Raw genomic sequence first — 20,178 nt, 5'->3', positions numbered from 1 at the left:
ACTCCAAGATAACTGGCGTTGAAACCGCCAAAAGGTCAATTTTGAACCGAACACCAATTACGGGAGCCTCTCCACATGGCATCGTATATTCTATTCGTTGAGGGTCGCCTGGATTGCTGAATCATAGCTATGATTTTCAACGAATATGAGTCTCGGCCTAAGTCCTGCCTCTCAAGTGCCAGACGGTTAACTGGAGCCTTTGAGGGACTGGTTGGCGTAGTTCCCCCTGAATGAGGGAAATGCGATTTTCTGTGACCTTCCCTGGAGGGGATGCGGAGAGCTCCATTAGGTCGGCGAACCAAGAGCGTCTTGGCCAATGCGACGCAACCAGGAGGACCTCTGCTTGTTTGTGAAGGATCTTCCTGATCGTGGCAGGAAGAAGCGGCAGAGGAGGGAAGGCATAGAGCAATTCCCTGGGCCAGGGACTGCAGAGCGCATCTGTTCCCCCCGCTGATGGAGATGGGAACCCGGAAAGGAATCTGGGAAGTTGTGAGTTGGTGGGGGAGGAAAAAGGTCTAAGGTTGGGGAACCAAACCTGTCCACGATCTCTCTGAACACCTTTGGATCCAGCTGCCATTCAGAATGGTCCACGGTTGCTCTGCTCAGTGAGTCCGCCTGCTGGTTGGTCACTCCGGATATGTGCTCCGCCCTGATGGAGGCAAGATTCAGTTCCGCCCAGGACCCCAGCAATTTGGCCTCCTGCATGAGAGGCCTGGACCTTGTCCCCCCTTGTCTGTTGACATGGGCCTTGGCTGTAATGCTGTTGGTTAAAATCAGGACATGTTGGCCCTGTACTATATCGCTGAATCTCTTTAGAGCCATATGTATGGCTCTGAGTTCCAGCCAGTTCGTCTTGTTCTTTAGGTCCTGTTGGACCACCGACCTTGAGCCCAGTGCGTGTGGAGGTGTGCCCCCCACCCAAGCACGCTTGCATCTGTGGTAATGGTAATCCTGTCTGGTTCTTTGAATTCTGCTCCCCGTGACAGCGCTGGGGATTCCCACCATCGAAGGGAGTTCAACACTGGTCGTGGAACTCGGACCTTCTGGTGGGATGTGCTGGTGTGAAGTCTCTGAAATGGAAGGAAAGGCCACTGTAATTCTCTGGCCTGGAGATGTGCCCATGGCACAATTTGCATGCAGGACCGTCTTCCCCAGTACCTGTGATAGGGAGGCCAATGTGCCTACTCTGTCCCTTCGGATCCGACATACAAGGGTCTGAATAGAGTTCCGTTGGTCCTGAGATAGGTAGACCGTACAATTGTCCATGTCTATAACAGTGCCCAAATGGAGGAGCCGGGTTGTTGGTACAGTATGACTTTTCTAGAAATTAACAGAAAACCGTGCTCCTGAAAAACCTTGATGGCTAGGGCGAGGTCTGACTGAGCGTTTCGGAATGATGATGACTGAATTAGTATGTCATCTAAATAGCATTGAATTCTGATTGGAACTTGTCTAAGGTGAGCTGCGAACACCGCCAGTACCTTTGTGAATACCCTCAGTGCCGATGAGAGGCCAAATGGTAGGGCTCTGTACTGGTAGTGGCGTTGGGCATAGCTGAATCTGAGGAATTTGCTGTGGTCAGATAAATGGGAATGTGCAAATATGCCGCATTTAGGTCTATTGAGGTACGAGAGTCACCTTGCCTGATGCTGGCCAGGATTGATTGAAGTGATTGCATCTTAAATTTCTTATACCTCAAGTAAGGTTTAGACCTTTCAAGTCTAAGATTGCCCTCCAGCCCCTTGAAGTCTTAGGGATGACGAAGAGGTTTGAGTAAAACCTTCGTCCTTCATGGTCTTGTGGTACTGGTTCAATTGCTTGTATTTGTAATAATGAGCTATGGCCTCTGACATAAGATCAGCCCTGGACCTGCTCGTTGGAATAGGGCAAGAGCGGAATTTGTCAGGTGGTTGAGAACAAATTCTAGTCTCAGACCTTGGGTGACGGTGTCTAACACCACACATCTGCAGTGGTGGCTGCCCAAGTGCTGGAATAAAGGGCCAGCTGGCCTCCTAAGGGAGGTGAGACTGTGAGATCACTTGCCTCGTTTAGAGGAACGGCCCCCCGCGCCTCGAAAGGGCCGCTTGGCCTGGATCTGTGGTCTGCTTCTGTATGCTGAACGATCCTTGAAAGGAATAGAGAGATGCCCAGGCCCAGTCCCAGGATGGAGGTGGTCGAAAGGACTGTCTCCTGTAATTGTTCTGTGACATGAGTTAACCAGAGTTTTACGTTTGTCCTTACCTTCAGTTAAGTATGGTTCTAGTGCCTTACCAAAGAGATGTCCATCTGTGTAAGGTTTAGAGGCCAGACATCACTTGGCCTTGGTGTCTGCTCGCCAATTCCTGGGCCAAGGGAGCCTTCGCGCTGAGAGGTCTGCAGCGATGGTCCGGACAGTATATCTAGCCATATGCCGAGAAGCGTCGGCTAGGAACTGGGATGTAGCCACTAACTCACCCAGATTTTGGTGAGCTCTGAACTGGTCTGGAGGGATCATGTCCTGGAGTTCACATAACCCAAGAACTGAAGCCCTGGCGAAGAAGGCCATGGATGTTGCCGCCTTTGTTGCCCAAGCTGATGCCAGATGGGACCTACGCAATGCGGAGTCAATCATTTTATTCTCCGCCCTAAGTGCCTCATCTATATCCCCTGGATGTTAGCATTGGAAAACAATGAGTTCAATGGTTCATCAGTCTCAGGAATCTCCAATAGGGAGGTCAGGGAAGGGGCAACATTGAAAATGTCTTCTCTATGGTACCAGGACTTGAGAGAGGTGCTAAATTCTCCCATGTTTTTGAACCATATTGAGAAAAAAAGGGGATATGATTCTGAGAGGCTGAGGGCTCGGTATATATGGCATGGGGACCCTTGGATGTTGCAGGTGGGGCCTCCTGCTCTTGAGAGAGGTTTGCAGTTGTGCAGGCCCTGATTAGCAGGGAATTAAAGTGAATGGTCAAAGAGACCGACAGGAGGGGTGGGGTCAGATGAAGTGATACCTTCGTCCTCTGACATAATCAGGCCCGATGGTTCAGCCCCTGTTGATTCTAGATCTGATGAAGGTTCATCCATGATATCTGGAGATTGGGAATGATACATGGATTGTGGGGGTGGCTGTTGGGCATTGGAAGCCATGAATTGAGCCACAGCCTGGGCTATCATGGACTGAAGGTAATCCGGGTTTAGAGTCTGGTTCTCAGGAGGGCAAAGCCCTGCTGCAGTGGGGGTGAATGTGGCCTGAGGGCCCAAATTAAGGGTATCCTGGCTAGTCAAGCCTGTCCCTGGGGCCGCCCTTGTGGCTGATTCTAGTTGGGAAATTCCCCTGGGGAGGAGACCAGGCCCTTGGGGCTGAGGCACAATGTGAGGAAAGGGGTTCAAAAATGGGCCTTCCCGTTGTGCCTGTCTGACCTGGGGAACCTCTGTGGATTAGTGGTTTCCCTGCGTGACTTGGCTCGTTTGGAGTTATTCTTTCCACTTGCCTCAGTAGGATGATTCCTCTTGGCCGGCGATGGTAGATTTTTCTGCCATGATGAATCTGCTTTGGGCTCAACCTCAGCAAAACGACCCCCCCTCAGCGTTATAGCTTACTAAGGGAGCCCAGCAGAGATGATCCGGCCCGGTGAGGGGGGTGGGCCATGGGGGGTTGGTAGGCACTGCGTCCTTCCGGAACGAGCTGGCCCTCCCCAATCCAATCACTCTTGTCCGGTGATAAGGTTGATCAATCTAGAGGCCTCTGTCTCAACTTGTCAGAAAACTGCCTTCTGGAATGATCCTGCAGGCAGTCTGGGCCTCTGTAGGTTCCAAAATGGCGGCCGGGAGGTAATTCAAAATGGCAGCCACAAGCTCTGCGCACCAAAAACGGCCGTTAGAAAGGAGGCCTTGAGGCCGGAAGCCTAAACTGTGATGAGCCCTCGTTCCTGAGAATCGCCTGGGCTCCTAGCGCAGTGGAGGGTGTTAGGATGGTCAGCTGGGAGGCGCTGAGGCTGGCTGAGGCCGATAATGCCTCCAGGCCTCGGAATTAGGTGAGCTGAGAGACGCTGAGGCAGGCCGAGGCCTAGTAAGGCCTCCAGGCTCCGAAAATTGGATCGGTGCCAAAAACTTTCTCCTGCTGCTGGGGCGGTCTGCTGAGGCCGAGGGACCTAGAAAAGGCTCCCTCCAGGCCTGACGAGCCTCGTCGTCGCTTGCGGAGCCCCCCAGTCAATTGGCAAGCTTACCCCTGCCTCTAAGGTCTCCAGGCTCTGGTTAGAAGAACAGAGCCTTTGATGCAGAGGAACGGCCCCTGGTAGGAGATTTCTCTTGCTTCTGGGAATCCAATTTTCAAGCTGATTGTGAAGCTGAAAGTCCCCCCCCCCAAAGGGAGGTTTGTCAGCCTGTCAGCCTGCTAGGCTACAGGTTGGGATGATCACTGGAAAAAAAAATTTCTTTTTTTTTTTTAAATTATCAAATCTATTAATAAAAATGGTTAGCACTAAGCTAAAGGGAATAAAATAAAATAGGAATACACAGTCTTCTGCTCCAGGAGCGAAGAAAAAACGCGTCTTAGAGCAAAGAGACTAAGTCTAAAACTGGGGTGCAGTTGGCACAGAGGGGGCGGTACTAAATTTCAAACTTAGTCTAATTGGGGCAGATAGATTAAGACAACCCATCCGTGGGTTGTCCATCCAATCATGCTGGAGAAGGGATTATTTTCACCAACATCCCATGGATCACCAACCAAATATTTTTTCACATGGCCACCATATATGGTAATCCTCTTTTCAATCTTAGGTATGCTCATTGCCTTGAGTTATTTATAAACATTAATAAAGGCAGGATAAATATCAAATAAATCACTGTTCTTTTCAGCGATAAGCATTCTCTTTGGCCATCTGAGCATGGTAGGAATATTTTTAAAAAATTATCTACCAAACTAGTAGAAATAATTGGATGAGAATGATTAGATGTGCTTCCCATGATGATCCTGGACCTCAGAAGTTCATCTTTGAAGGAATTAAAGCTGTCTCCCTATGAAATTCTATATGGGTGATCAATGCCTTTAGGGTTTGAATTAATTCCCATCCCAGAAGGGATCCTGTTCATCCTAACTTAATCACTTACTGCTACACCAGTGGTTCTCAACCTGTGGGTCGGGACCCCATTTGGGGTCAAACGACCATTTCACGGGGGTCACCAAACAAGGCTATCCGCCATTTTTCCCCCTTTTCTTTGGCCACGCCCCTGGCACCCGGTGATGTATAAGTGGTTGGGGGTCACCACAACATGGGGAACTGTATTATGGGGTCGCGGCATTAGAAAGGTTGAGAACCACTGTGCTACACAATCTTTTCAACAGGAGCAGCACCTAACCCAAACACAAATCAGACTGCATCAGGACCAGAATGCTACCTAGCCTACAAGCAGGTGCAAGCAGAAAAGTGAGTGTATCAGCAAAGTGCATCAGAGAAAAAAACTGTCTGTCTCCAATGTGGTAAGCCCCATACCTTGCGTTATTAGTTGCTTATAGAAGTGCCAAGCTTCAAAACATGACCTTGGGTCACCTATGTCACCTAAAGCACACTCCAGAACAATCACCACCAAAGATAACTGTTTTATCCCCCCCCCCCTAGAAGAGAGCCAAAGAAAAAAGGGTGAAGTTTGACTATTAAATCCTGAAGAGTTCTGAAGATGAATTTTAATGGACTTTGAGGCAATGGTCTTCAAAACAGTCTAATTTTGATATTTAGGCCCTTGCAAATATTGTATTTGGTTTGTTTTACTGTATTGACATTTTTTTTTCTTTCCATTACTTTCTGTTTTCCAGAAAAGCAATGAGTCTGTAAAATTTGTGTCTGTGTTGACGAGCATGTCTATTTACAATTGCCAAGGTATAGAATGTAACAGCCACTTACTGGCGGTAAGTGATTAAATCAGGATGAAGACCTTCTGGGATGGGAATTAATTCATTCCATAATTCCTCCTGTAGAATCTTTTTGTGCTAATAAGGTAAAAAATTCTGTGTTCAAAACATGTTTTATATGTCTGAGCAGTTTTTGGAGGTAGTTCATACTAGTTCTCAGTTGCCTGCTCTCGCGCCCAGCGGTCTCCCATGGGTGTTGAAGAACAGACACGTACACGTGGTTTCCTCGGGATGGGAGCCTCGAACAAAGCCGAAGCATCCCTTTTATTGTGTTATCAGAAGGCGGGTTTATATGCACCTGGTGACCACCTTACACCAACCACATTTGTTATAACACAGCATATTAGCATATTACACGTGCTAACTTTGTTTTGCACACGCTCCTATACAGCTGTTACACACGGCACCAACAAAACACCAAAACACATTCCTTTGCACCGCACGGCACTACCTTGTTTACGCCAATCTTTTTTACTTCCGACTTCCTCATACCTTGGCCTACTGCAGCTGATGACTCAGCCTAACAGGCCAGATAACCCAATAACTCCAACACCTGCAACACATAGACCACCCAGTCTCAATTCTCTAGGGCAAATCCTTTTCATTGTTGAGTCCACTCGCACCAAATACTAGTGGACCCACCAAGCCTGACAATGAGTGGAAACCAAGAGCAATCTGCCTGGCAGCAGTTGTGTGTGGTTGCTATAATGATAATTTGTTGGTTTTTTCCGATCACCAATTGAAAACTGTGCACAAGTAATAGAACGTTTCTGTACATACTCCTTTGTATTTAACAAAAGATGGTATTTGTTGCATGGAAAATATGCCTTTTCATACTTTCCAGCACATGATTCAGGAGGTCCCTGTGTGATTGGGTATTTAACCTCCTTTTACACAATATCAGTTATTCAAAACTATACTCATAAGCCCGGGTGAGTGCATATTAGCAGATATTTCCTGGAGGGTTCTCCACTTGCAGTAGGTGTGATGACCATATAGAGTTTTTAAACATCAGAGATGATTATGGGCTCACTATCTATCTTTATAACTGGCATGCTAGCCTTAGCAGCCTGTATTTACCTTGATATTAGAAAATTGGCTTATTTAGTTATTTCAAAAGTACAAACAAAACTTCAAATGCTATTGTTGTTTTTTAAACCATTCAGTCATGTCCTATTCTTGGCAACTTTATAGGCAAGTAGCCCTCCATGCTACCCTGTCAAGCACAGCTTCTTTCAGTTGTTGGATGTTCAGCTTTGCATTAGTTTTGATGCAAAGCTGAACATCCAACAACTTATCAAGCTAGTGTGTTCTTTGTTTGTCCCTTCTGCTTGTCCCACTAATCACTCACAGCATCATTGACTTTTCCAATGAATTTGCACACATGACATGGCCAAAGTAAATCAGACGTAGTCTTGTGATTTTGGCTTCTAGTGATGTGTCTGGTATGTGTCAAATGCTATAGCTCTCCTGAATGAGGAGCATGAGAAGTTAAGAATAGCAATTTTGCAAAATAGAATGGCCTTTGACTTTATGCTATTCATAATGGCCCATGGCTGTCAGGAATTTCCAGCTGTGTGTTGCTTTAAACTCACTGACTGTTCTGTGCATGTAAAAGGTATGGTAAAGGAGAAATTTTGGCAAAACAAGTTACAGAACAAGTCCCCAGTATTTAATGCAATTGGCTTACCTCATGGTTATTTGGGACAGGTTGGTTGCAAAACTTAGCTTTAGGGTGCCTAACTTTTCTGGAAAGCATTATCCTATTACTCTGCATAGGGCAATGCTTAATAGAAACGTTTAGTCATTGTTTCAAGAAAAGTGAAAGGCTGAATCCTGTTCTCTTGTCATATATGTATGTTGACCTTCTTAAGGTCAAAATGGGAGAGAAGGAAAATCAGTTTCCTCTGTGAGGAAAATCAGTTCCTTTTCCTTGAGAAAAAAAGTGAAATATTTGGGAGTTATATTGATAAACGCAAAGACAAAACTATTTCAAAAAATTGTGTGCTTCTCTGGAATGATATTAAAAAGGATTTATTAAGATGAGTAGAATTTCTGTAATTAAGATGAATGTCTTCCCAAATACGCTTTTTTTTTTGTTTCAGACATTACCAATACTTGCTACTGCTACTCCCTTTAAACAATGGCAGAGGGATATTTCAAATATGGCAAGGGAAAAAAACCCAAGAATTAGATATAAACTATTGCAAGATGTTAAGGAAAGATGTGGAAGGGGGGGGCTTACCAGATTTGAAACTATATTTCGATGCTTCTTGTTTGGTCTGGCTAAAAGAGTGTATGAACCTCCAGAATAAGAGGCTACTTGATTTAGAAGGTCATGAATTATGATTGGATGGACCTGTTACTTGTGGTATGACAAAGTTAAAGTAAATGTTCATTTTAACAATCATCTTGTTAGACATGCCAAGTTTGGGATAAATATAAAATAAGGTTTTTCTATAAAGATGCCTTTTTGGATGTTTTTTTAAAGAAAAGAAATGATGGCAAAGCCAGACTGGTGGACTTATGGTAAAATAATAACTTTTAATTTTGATGATCCAATCCTCAAGTCTAAGGAAGAGTTAGGACATGTCTGCCACTGGTTTACATATTTACAACTGAAAGAAAGATTAATAATAATAATAATAATAATAATAATAATAATAATAATAATAATAATAATAAAGTTGGAAGGGACCTTGGAGGTCATCTAATCCAACCCCCTACTCAGGCAGGAAACCCTATACCATTTCAGACAAATGGCTGTCCAGTCTCTTCTTAAAAACTTCCAGTGTTGGAGCATTCACCGCTTCTGGAGGCAGGTTGTTCTACTGGTTAATTGTTCTAATTGTCAGGAAGTTTCTCCTTAGTTCTAGGCTGCTTCTCTCTTTGGTTTAATCTATTTAAATTAGATAAAAAAGTTATGGATTTGACTCTGTTAAAAATGAATTGGAAATCCTACTGTGTGATAGTGATGAACATATTATTGCTAAGGTCTTCAAAACGTTATTGAATTTGAATTTGGAAAGTGAATACATAAAGCATTGTATGATTCAGTGGGCAAGTAACTTTGGATGCAGTGTAACACTTGAACAATGGGAGAATATGTGGACAAAAGATTAAACATTTACATTAAGTTACAATTTAAAAGAAAAAAATATAAGATGATTTATTGTTGGTATTTAACACCAGATAAGTTATCAAGAATGTATAAATGTTGGAAATACAAATGTAAAGAAGGGGACTTTTTATCATTTATGGTGGACATGTGATAAAGCAAAGAAATACTGGAGTAGGATTCATATTCTAATACAGAAGATTCTCAAAGTGAATATAAAGATAAAACAAGAAATGAAAAAAGACTTGGAAATTTTTTTGAAACTTTGATATTATATATGTTGACCACAACAAGATTACTTTATGCACAAAAATGAAAGGACGCTTTAATCCCCACAATGGATGAATGGTTGCAAAAGCTAATGGAGTTAGCAGAGATAGCTAAATTGACTGCTTTGATAAAAAAAAAAAAAACATACACACACAAACAAGTACATTTGTTTCTACTTGGAATCAGCTTCTAGACTTTGTGCTTGAGGTGGAAAAAAATGAAACTTTGATTTTGGGTTTTACTGATTAGATAGATCTATTGTTATAGGAATGGCTAGTTTATGCTGTTATGTAAAAGTAAAAAGTTGATGTTCAATGTTATTTCTTCCTAATCCCACAACCCTTTAATACAGTTCCTCATGTTTTGGTGACCCCCAACCATAAAATTATTTTCGTTGCTACTTCATAACTGTAATTTTGCTACTGTTATGAATCGTAATGTAAATATCTGATATGCAGGGTGTATTTTCATTGTTACAAATTGAACATAATTAAAGCATAGTGATTAATCACAAAAACAATATAGCAATGCTCGCTGGAGAAGCTTACTCTTCCTTGCTCAAAAATGTTGGGAGGGAGGGAAGGGGAAGGAAGGAAGGAAGATTGAAGGGGAAAGGAAGGAGATGGAAGAAGGAAGGAGATTGAAGGGGAAGGAAGGAAGGAAGGAAGGAAGGAAGGAAGGAAGGAAGGAAGGAAGGAAGGAAGGAAGGAGAAAGAGATTGAAGGGGAAGGGATGGAGATGGAAGGAAGGAAGGAAAAGGAAGGAAGGAAGATTGAAGGGGAAAGGAAGGAGATGGAGAAGGAAGGAGATTGAAGGGGGAAGGAAGGAAGGAAGGAAGGAAGGAAGGAAGGAAGGAAGGAAGGAAGGAAGGAAGGAAGGAGAGATTGAAGGGGAAGGGATGGAGATGGAAGGAAGGAAGGAAGATTGAAGGGGAAAGGAAGGAGATGGAGAAGGAAGGAGATTGAAGGGGGAAGGAAGGAAGGAAAGAGAGATTGAAGGGAAAGGAAGGAGATGGAGAAGGAAGGAGATTGAAGAAGAAAGGAAGGAAGGAGAGATTGAAGGGGAAGGGAAGGAGATGGAAGGAAGGAAGGAAGGAAGGAAGGAAGGAAGGAAGGAAGGAAGGAAGGAAGGAAGGAAGGAAGGAAGGAAGGAAGGATCTTTGGAGAGTCATGTTTTCCCAGATGGTGATGAACTGCAACTCCCAGCATTCCCCACTCTTCCACAGTGCTTTTTAGGGCTGCTGGGGATGGTAGTCCAGTAAGGTCTGGAGACACACACAGATGCCCTAGCAGGGAAAATTGGCCAGGTAATTGCTGCGGCTTTACTTGGAGGCATTCTGCAGCTCCTGAAAATCACTTTAACAAATTTTCCCTGGTTCATCAAAGGCAACAAGTAATAAAACAAGCAACAGGTACCAGTAATAAAATAGCCCAAATTGTCCTTTCCAGTGCAGATAAAAAGAACCTGGGAAAGGGAAATTGTGTCTTCCTCTTTGATCAATGGGAGGAGAAGCGGTAGGAAAAGCGCGGCATTTTGGCCTGGGCACACAGCCTTGCCCGCAGGCGCTGCCAAGGATGCACAAACAGCTCCGCATAATTGCCCGGGGAGAGGGGGGAGGCTCTGGTGGAGAGCCTGGCAGAGAGCCAAGCGGTGGTACCTCTGGGGCCTCAGAAGTCGCACGGAGGATCTGTGCGCCTCGGAGCCACTGGCCGTCCTCTTGCGCCCGCCAACCTGGAGCCCCCCATCCTCATCCCGGCACCTCTTGCCCTCTCCCAGCCACCCTGGACCTGCCCGCCCCTCCTGCCTCCTGAGAGCCATCACAGCGGCAGGGTCGCGGGAGCCCATTTCCACGCCGTGCAGCCCTTCACCGCCACGACCCTTCCCTGACTCATCGCATGCAAAAAGGGCATGGCCAGAGCGCCAGCTCCTGCTCGGAAGGTGCCGCTTCTCCCCTCCTGGCCCAGCCGGCTGCCCTCCAATGCACATCCAGGCATTGCCACTGTCTCGCCCCCTTCCCCGCTGCCTGGCTGCTTCTGAGGCCCAGAGCCCAGAAGGAGCCGCTCCTGCCTGCCAGCCCCGGGCGTTGGATGGCTGAGGTGGCCTCCAATGGCAAGGGAGGTGGGCCAGGCAGCGCGGCGGAGGCGCAACCAGGATGTGTGGGGACCGGCTTGGCACCGCAGCTCAGCTCAGCCAGCCAGCAGCAGCAGCAGCAGCAGCAGAGCAGCCCAGCGGCAGCTGCAGCAGTGGCCCAGACTCGGCTCGGCCCGGCCGCCCACGCAGCTGAGCCGGCCCAGAGCAGCATCGGGGGTGCACGCAATGGTGCTGCAGTGGCAGGAGCAGGTGCTGTTGGAGGAGAAGGGCACCCTGGAGGCGAAGGAGCCGGTGGAAGAGGAGGTGGAAGGCAGCGGCGGCAGCCAGATAGAGGAGCAGTGTCTCGGTTCCTAAGACCATCTGAAATATGTGTTTTCCGATGGTCTTAGGCGACCCCTGTGAAAGCATTGTTCGACCCCCCCCAAGAGGGTCACGACCCACAGGTTGAGAATCGCTGTACTAGTGCACCAAAAGAAGTTGGAAATCAATGCCTTTTCCTTCTTTTTTCATTTTTCTCTACATTTTCTCTTCTCTTTTCCCTCTCCTACTTTTCCTATTATTTGCTTTTGTATTTTTGTATTTGGTGAGGGAGAGACTTCTTTACAGCTCCATAATGCTTTACAGCCATTTCTAAGCGGTTTACAGAGTCAGCATATTGCCCCCAACAATCTGGCTTCTCATTTTGCTGACCTTGGAAGGATGAAGGCTGAGTCAATATTCTCTTGAGAGAGTCCCACTAGCAAGTGCTTGCTAATGAACACCACATTAAACCTTGATTATTTGCTTTGAGTCATGCATTAGCTGCTGTATCATATTTTTATATCAATTTATACATTCTTGCAATCACATTTGTCATTTTTGCATAAAATTATTACAAATTCATTCCTATTCCCTCCTATACCTTCCCTTTTCTTTTCTCAAATTGTGTCCTTATTTGTGTATAGGCCAACCAAATCAAATTTATACCTTCTATGCTTAACTACATTCTAATACAGGTTTGCCAGCTATAACCTCAGCACATGCTCATAATTTAACCATTTTTCTTGGTCTGCTTCTTGAGTTGTGGTACATAATGACAATCTTGGGGATAGCCTTGCTTTATATTTATTCCAGATATTTAAAACAGATAATCCCTGATTTACAACCACAATTGAGCCTGTAATTTTGGTTGTAAATCATTGTAGTCACAAGTTGAGCCACCATGTGACCAGACTCAATATTATGGTCATATACTGTAGCTATAGTAGGTTAAGTAGATCATCATGGGCATGAAATGAATCATATGCAATTTCAAATCCAACTTTTCAGTGGGAGCTCATTCCCAGAAAATGGCAAAAAAAGTAGCACAATACAATTACATGGGATGCTGCAACCAGTTATAAACATGACCGGGTTGCCAAGTGCTTAAAATGGGATCACATGACCAAGAGGTGGTGCAGCAGTCATAACTTTGAGGAAGGGTCATAAATATTTTTTTTCAACTTTGAACAGTCATTAAGCAACTGGTATCTGTGGGGCATACCTGGCATGGGAATTTCTAAACTCAACATTTACTTTAACCTTATCGTACGAGAGATACACATGTAAACCATGTGTGAGGATGTCCACCTTCAGATTTAAAAATCTTTTATTCCTCAACAAGATCCACTTCTTTTACCATATCAGACAACTTGCCACAAAATATAATTTGAAATTCTCTACTGCCAAAATTCCTCTTTCTTTCGTATCCTGTAACACTTCCATTTTAACTCATGGTTTTCTGCCTTGTCATATGAATTTATTGAAATTTGTTTGTCATAGTACCACATTATTTTTCAATACAGGTATTGTCTGAAACAAGAAAAGCATTATAGGTAATAATTTATTTTAATTGCTGCTATCCTCCCAAATTAAGTTTTTATCATCTCTAAATCTTTTTTTACATCCCTTGAAACCTTTTCATAACTGGGTATGAATAAGGGTGACATTATACAAGTATTCCAACATCTCAGGGATTGCCATAAAGAAGAGGGAGTCAAGCTATTCACCAAACCACCTAAGGGGAGGACAAGAAGCAACGGATGGAAACTAACCAAAGAGAGAAGCAACCTAGAACTAAGGAGAAAATTCCTGATAGAACAATTACTCTGCCTCCAGAAGCTGTGAATGCTCCAACACTCTTTTAAGAAGAGACTGGACAACCATTTGTCTCAAATAGTATAGGGTTTCCTGCCTGAGCAGGAGTTGGACTAGAAGACCGCCAAGGTCCCTTCTAACATTATTATTATTATTTTGGATCATCGCACAGTCAGCCAGATGTTCAGACTGGATTTGGCATTTTGTCTACCTATCGAGGCCTTACCCAGGACCTGAGATAGGCAGATGTGGATGTTTGATGGTATTACAGATATCGTCGCAGGATAGAAGCAGTTCCTAGTAAGGCCGCCTTTTGTAATTGACTAATAGCGAATTTGTCAGTGCCAATGGTGTTCAAGTGGTGCTCCAGTTGTTTTGGGATTGCACCCAAGGCGCCTATGACTATTGGTACTACCCTTGTTTGCTTTTGCCACAGTCTTTCTATTTCTATTTGTAGGTCTTTGTGTTTTGTTATCTTCTCCAGTTCTTTCTCGTCTATTCTGCTGTCTCCAGGCACTGCCACTCCACTATCCAGACTTTTTTGTCTTTCTTATCGACAATTGTTAAGTCTGGGGTGTTATGTTGCAGGTGCTTGTCTGTTTGAATTCTGAAGTCCCAGAGCAGTTTAATTTTATCATTTTCTATGACTTTCTCTATTTTATGATCCCACCAGTTTTTGCTTACAGGCAAATGATATTTTTTGCAGATCTTCCAATGCACCATTGTTGCTACTTTGTCATGCCGCTGCTTGTAGTCAGTCTGTGCAATCTTCTTGCAACAGCTTACCAGGTGGTCCACTGTTTCTTCAGCTTCTTTGCATAGGCGGCACTTACTGTCTGTTGCTGTCTTCTCAATTTTGACTTTGTATGCATTTGTCCTTAAGGCTTGGTCTTGTGCTGCCAGAATTAGTCCCTCGGTCTCTTTCTTCAATTTTCCTGCTCTTAGCCATTGCCAGGTCTTGTTATTATCTGCTTTCCCAGTTATTTTTTTCACGTATTGGCCATGTAGTGCTTTGTCTTCCCATGCCTCTATTCTGTTCTTTATTTGGTCTTTCTTGTAGGCCAGTTTGGTCTCTCCAGTAGTTAGTAAGCCTTCCTGATATACTAATTTCAGTGCATCTTCATCATTGTTCTTCAGATATTCTTCCAAAGCCATTTTTTCTTCTTCAACCATCTGATGTACTTGTAGCATTCCACGCCCACCTATTTGCCTTGGTAGATAAAGTCTATCAATGTCACTGCGTGGATGAAGGGCATGATTCATTGTCATTATTTTTCTGGTCTGCCTATCCATTGCTTTTAGTTCTGCTTGAGTCCAGTCCACTATTCCAGCTGTGTACCTAATGACTGGGATTGCCCAGGTGTTGATTGCCTTTATGGTATTTCCTCCATTGAGTTTGGACTTTAAGATCTTCTTCACTCTCTTGATGTATTCACCTCTAATCTTTTTCTTGACTTCAGTGTGCTTGATGTTGTCAGCTTGAAGGATACCCAAGTATTTGTAGTACTCTTCCTCATCCAGACTCTTAATGTTATTTTCGTGGGGCATCTTGATTCCTTCAGTTTTCACTATTTTTCCTTGTTTGATAGTAAGTGTGGCACATTTGTCCAAGCCAAACTCCATTACAATATCTTGGCTATATATACGGACAGTGTTGAGCAGCGATTCTATTTCAGATGATGTTTTTCTATACAGCTTCAGATCATCCATATAAAGGAGGTGGGATAGTCTGGCAGATGTTTTTGATGTTTGATAGCCATGTCCTGAGTTATTCAGTATTGTTATTATTATTATTGAAAATTTATTATTATTATTATTATTATTATTATTATTATTACTACTACTACTACTATTATTCATCACACAGTCAGCCAGATGTTCAGACTGGATTTGGCATTTTGTCTACCTATCGAGTCCTTACCCAGGACCTGGGATAGGCAGATGTGGAGGTTTGATGGTATTACAGATATCGTCGTAGGATAGAAGCAGTTCCTAGTAAGGCCGCCTTTTGCAATTGACTAATAGCAAATTTGACAATGCCAATGGTGTTCAAGTGGTGCTCCAGTTGTTTTGGGATTGCACCCAAGGAACCTATTACTATTGGTACTACCCTTGCTTGCTTTTGCCACAGTCTTTCTATTTCTATTTGTAGGTCTTTGTATTTTGTTATCTTCTCCAGTTCTTTCTCTTCTATTCTGCTGTCTCCAGGCACTGCCACGTCCACTATCCAGACTTTTTTGTCCTTCTTATCGACAATTGTTAAGTCTGGGGTGTTATGTTGCAGGTGCTTGTCTGTTTGAATTCTGAAGTCCCAGAGCAGTTTAATTTTATCATTTTCTATGACTTTCTCTATTTTATGATCCCACCAGTTTTTGCTTACAGGCAAATGATATTTTTTGCAGATCTTCCAATGCACCATTGTTGCTACTTTGTCATGCCACTGCTTGTAATCAGTCTGTGCAATCTTCTTGCAACAGCTTACCAGGTGGTCCACTGTTTCTTCAGCTTCTTGGCATAGGCGGCACTTACTGTCTGTTGCTGTCTTCTCAATTTTGACTTTATATGCATTATTATTATTATTATTATTATTATTATTATTATTATTATTATTATTATTATTAAATGGGCATTCATTTTGGACATATTTATTCCCAAATATTTAACTACCTTAGGTTCCAGTACAAAACCAGTCAAATCCACTAAAAGTTTCTATTTAACCTCTGTCACCTTTTTATTTAATATCTTAGATTTTATTTTTATTTTTTATCTTAAAGCCAGGTATTTTTCTATATTCCATTAATTAATCCATGAAAACACCAACATTTTCATTAGTCTCTATTAATGTATTGTTAAAACCATATCATAAACTCTTAATTTATAACTCTGTTGTCTAATTTCCTCCCCCTTCTTATTTTCTGGAGCCAACCCGTAGATCATAAACTATAGAAGCCCCCTTCTGAACAGTGACTAAAGCAGATAATTACAGTGGTTCAGTTCTTACTTGCATGGCAATCATTGAATGATTATAGTAAGTCATATGGCAATTAAAATTAGGTTCTGTTAACCCTTATCCTAACCTTTTCCTTCTTCCATTTTATTCCTTAGTGCTGTTTAAAATACTACAAAGGGTGGGGTAGGAATCTTATTAAGACATTCAGATTGCCATCAGTTTGCTAATGGTGCTCAATAACCAGAGTACTGAATGTAATTTCCCCTCTGTCTTCTGAACCCAGGATCTTTGTTTTATTGAAATGAAATGGCAGAACAGATGTGAAGAAAGAAAAAATAATAATAATCTGCCTGTACATGGAAAAGATTTTATCTTCAGATCAACACAAGGAGAAAAGTGTTTATATTTTTCCATCCTTGTGTTGGTGTGTTATCATCCAGTGACCCTGTCTGAGGTAGCCTGCAACCTATAAAGAGAAAGGAAGATGACTTTGATGGATATATGCAAGATCCAGATGCCAAGATAATGAGAAGGGGGGGAGAAATATATTTTAAGTTTACAATAGACTCCCTAAGCAGATTTGAGAGACATTTCCCTAATTCACTGAACTATAAGTAGTAGGAAGAGGCACAACAGAATCAGATGAGATTCTGTTATAGCCATTCTTAATAAAATAGTCATTTGGAATTGATTTCGTAGTTTGATTACATAGTGGGGCTGATCCATCCTACCTGATGGCCTAGAAGAACTAGAAAAACATCATGTCACTATGATATATTGCACAACATTTTGTTAATATGCCATGTACAACGTTTTCCACTATGATACATTGCATAATATTTTCTTGACATCATGTATCTGAGTCAAAATCCACTGGGGTGGCATTTTTCAATGTAACCTTTACCCTGAGGACTCTCATGGCAGAGCATGACTTCGTCTACCTGTGAATTTGAACCAAGCCCTGGAAAGAATGTAAGGAATTTGATCCAGGAAGCTTCAATGTCTCAGTGAAATCAGAGGAATCCTGATGAAGGAAGTAGTTCCTTCATAAGATTCTGTCTTTGGGACCATCCATTTTAGACAAAACATCTGAACTCCTAGGTTTCCTTTTTTAAGGTAAGCAATAGTAATAGCAATAGCACTTAGAGTTATACACCGCTTCATAGTGTTTTATGGCCCTCTCTAAGTGGTTTACAGAGTAAACATGTTGTCCCCAACAACAACCTTGGTCCTCATTTTACCCTCCTCAGAAGGATGGAAGCTGAATCAACCTTGAGTCGATCAGGATTGAACTGCTGGCAGTTGGCAGAATTAGCCTGCAATACTGCATTCTAACCACTGCACTCATCAAGCAGTTGAAAAGATGGTGAGTGTCAGTTACAGATTGCCTATGGTACAGGCAGTTCACATTTTCAGTCAAGTTTCAAGCCCAGACAAGGGATGAAAACAGCATTACTCATCTGAGTGGATGCCCTTCATCAGGACTTGGAAAAGGGGGAGTATGCCCCTTCTTTCTTTAATTTGCATGGGTTATTGCTGGATTTTGAGAAAATGGTGGCAGATGTATCTGCTGGTTGCCAGAGCCATGAATTATTGGACCATTTCTTTCATTAGACACTCTTTTTGCTTCCTTTTCGGTGACTCGTTGCCCTTCATTGCATCCTCTTTTATGAATCAAAATCATTAAAGGACCTGGGCAATCATAATTTTGGCAAATTCTGGAAGGCAGGAAGCCCAACCCACTTTAGCCCAACCTTTTCATTTTCTCATCTCTTTGTGGACACCTTTTTTTGTCCTAGCCGCTTTTCAGGAAGTACTGTATTACCTCATTTACCTTTGCCTCAGGGCAGCAATCTTCTATAAAAAAGAGCCTCACTTCTCTCAATTAATAGGTGAAATCTCTCAGAACTCCAAAGAGAAACAGCCAGCCCTGAGCTTTCCTCTTCACCTGCCAGTCTTTTGCTTATCTCAGAGAGAAATCTCTTCGAAACATCTGAAGCGAGATTCCCTTCAGCAGCCTGGACATGAACCCAGTGAGTAGAAGAAGCTGGTCAGGGTCTTTCACTAAGTTACAACCCCAAGGAGCCTTGTAGGAGCTAAACAAAATGTCTATAGCACATTACCTTTATAAAGTTTAAAAGTACAGACTTCTGTGTCTCTACAAGCCGTCTTACTGAGTTGGGTTCTACTCCTGGAAAGGTTTATTAGCTTCAGCTGGATCCAGGATCAGGCAAAGTAATAGTAAAAGTACATTGATGCTCATTCTTTGAACAGATTTGAGTTACCTGGAGAACTGTGTCTTCAGAAAGCTTGGGAGCACATCAAAATGACCTAGGCAAAAAAGAATCAGGAAGCAACTATTGGTAGGACTTCCTATCTTCTTTCTTGTCCAACTGTTAGAGGAGCCATTTTATACCAGCTTTCAAGATCAGGTCTGTGCAAGCAGTTCAGCACTGAAAAGAAAAGGTGCTTAGTTTTCCTTCTGTTTTTTTCCTTTTATATCCATATTTTTCTCCATTCTTTGATTATAGTAAGCCTGTACAAAAGATACTCTCTCTTAGCATATTTTCTTTCTGGTTTTTTTCCTCCTAGAACTGAGCACTCTGTAAAATAAATAACTCTACTTTCCTCCAGTTTCCCTGTCACTCACTAAACAACTTCTTCATCTCCCTCTTATTGAACAATATAATGTGTGAATTCCTCAAATAGATTATTAACATCCTCTTACTTATTTATCTTAGATGCTAGTAGCATCAGATATTTTGTGGGCTAGTTCCCAAATACGTTATTAAATGTTTATTGTTTGACTGTTGTATACATAATTAATCTTATTGTTTAACATTGTATTGGTTATCAATTATAGTTTCATTTTTGAATGTTGGAAATGCACACACCTGCTTAATAAGGTGTATTATTTAAATCTTACTTTCACATTTGTATTAGTTTATCAAAATATAAAGTACAAAGAGAAATTAAAAAAAGTAACAGAAAACTAGGAGGAGGAAGAGGGGAAAGAAAAAAAATTATGGTATAAAGAGGAAAAAGGAAAGAAAAAGGTACCAAATTCCAACTCTCTTTAGCACAGTAGAAGATAAAAACATTACAACCTCAACTTTTTACTTTTACACAACAGTATATACTAGCCATTTCTATAACAATAAACTTATCTAATTAGCAAAAACAAAATCTAAATTTCAATTTTTTTTTCATTGCAAGCACAAAATCTGGAAGCAATTTCCAAATAAAAACCCTTCATGGCATAGGGCCAGGTTACTTACAGGACCGCATACTGCCGCACAGTTCCCAGAGATTGGTGAGGTCCCATAGATTGGGCCTCCTTCAGGTCCCGTCGGCCAGACAATGTCGGCTGGCGGGCCCTCGGGGAAGGGCCTTTTCTGTGGTGGCTCCAACCTGGTGGAATCAACTTCCCCCCGAGGTTCGAACTACTCCCACCCTGCCAGCCTTTAAGAAAGCCATTAAAACTCTCCTGTTCCGACAGGCCTAGGGCTGATGTCCCCGGGGGGGGGGATATGATCGGACACGCTATATGAATGTATTTATTTTATTGTTTTATTGTTAGATTATTGTTTTAATTTTGTATGCCGCCCTGAGTCCCTTGGGATTGGGCGGCATATAAATTTTAGAAATAAATAAATAAATAAATAAATAAATAAATAAATATTAAATATATTCTTTGGATAAAAGAGTCAGTATGACCATCTCTGCTTCTTTTTGCTGTGGGGA

At 42.6% G+C, this 20,178-nt stretch overlaps 1 protein-coding gene across 1 annotated transcript in view; it reads left to right on the top strand.

Annotated features, from left to right (window-relative positions):
* The first annotated feature begins 5,396 nt into the window (after positions 1-5,396).
* The window catches only part of LOC120311467 (interleukin-12 subunit beta-like), a 33,312-nt gene continuing 18,530 nt past the window's right edge, over positions 5,397-20,178 (top strand). The window contains exons 1-2 of the mRNA XM_039351003.1: positions 5,397-5,461; positions 5,795-5,887. Of these exons, the coding sequence (XP_039206937.1) occupies positions 5,837-5,887 (51 nt within the window). The 5' untranslated portion in view covers positions 5,397-5,461; positions 5,795-5,836. The remainder of the gene's footprint in view (positions 5,462-5,794; positions 5,888-20,178) is intronic.

Source organism: Crotalus tigris, unplaced genomic scaffold (genome assembly GCF_016545835.1).
Source record: "Crotalus tigris isolate CLP2741 ecotype Arizona unplaced genomic scaffold, ASM1654583v1 scf7180000017568.12009008, whole genome shotgun sequence".
NCBI lineage: Eukaryota > Metazoa > Chordata > Lepidosauria > Squamata > Viperidae > Crotalus > Crotalus tigris.
Note: the sequence above shows the minus strand (reverse complement) of the source record. Positions and strands in the feature narration are given on the sequence as shown.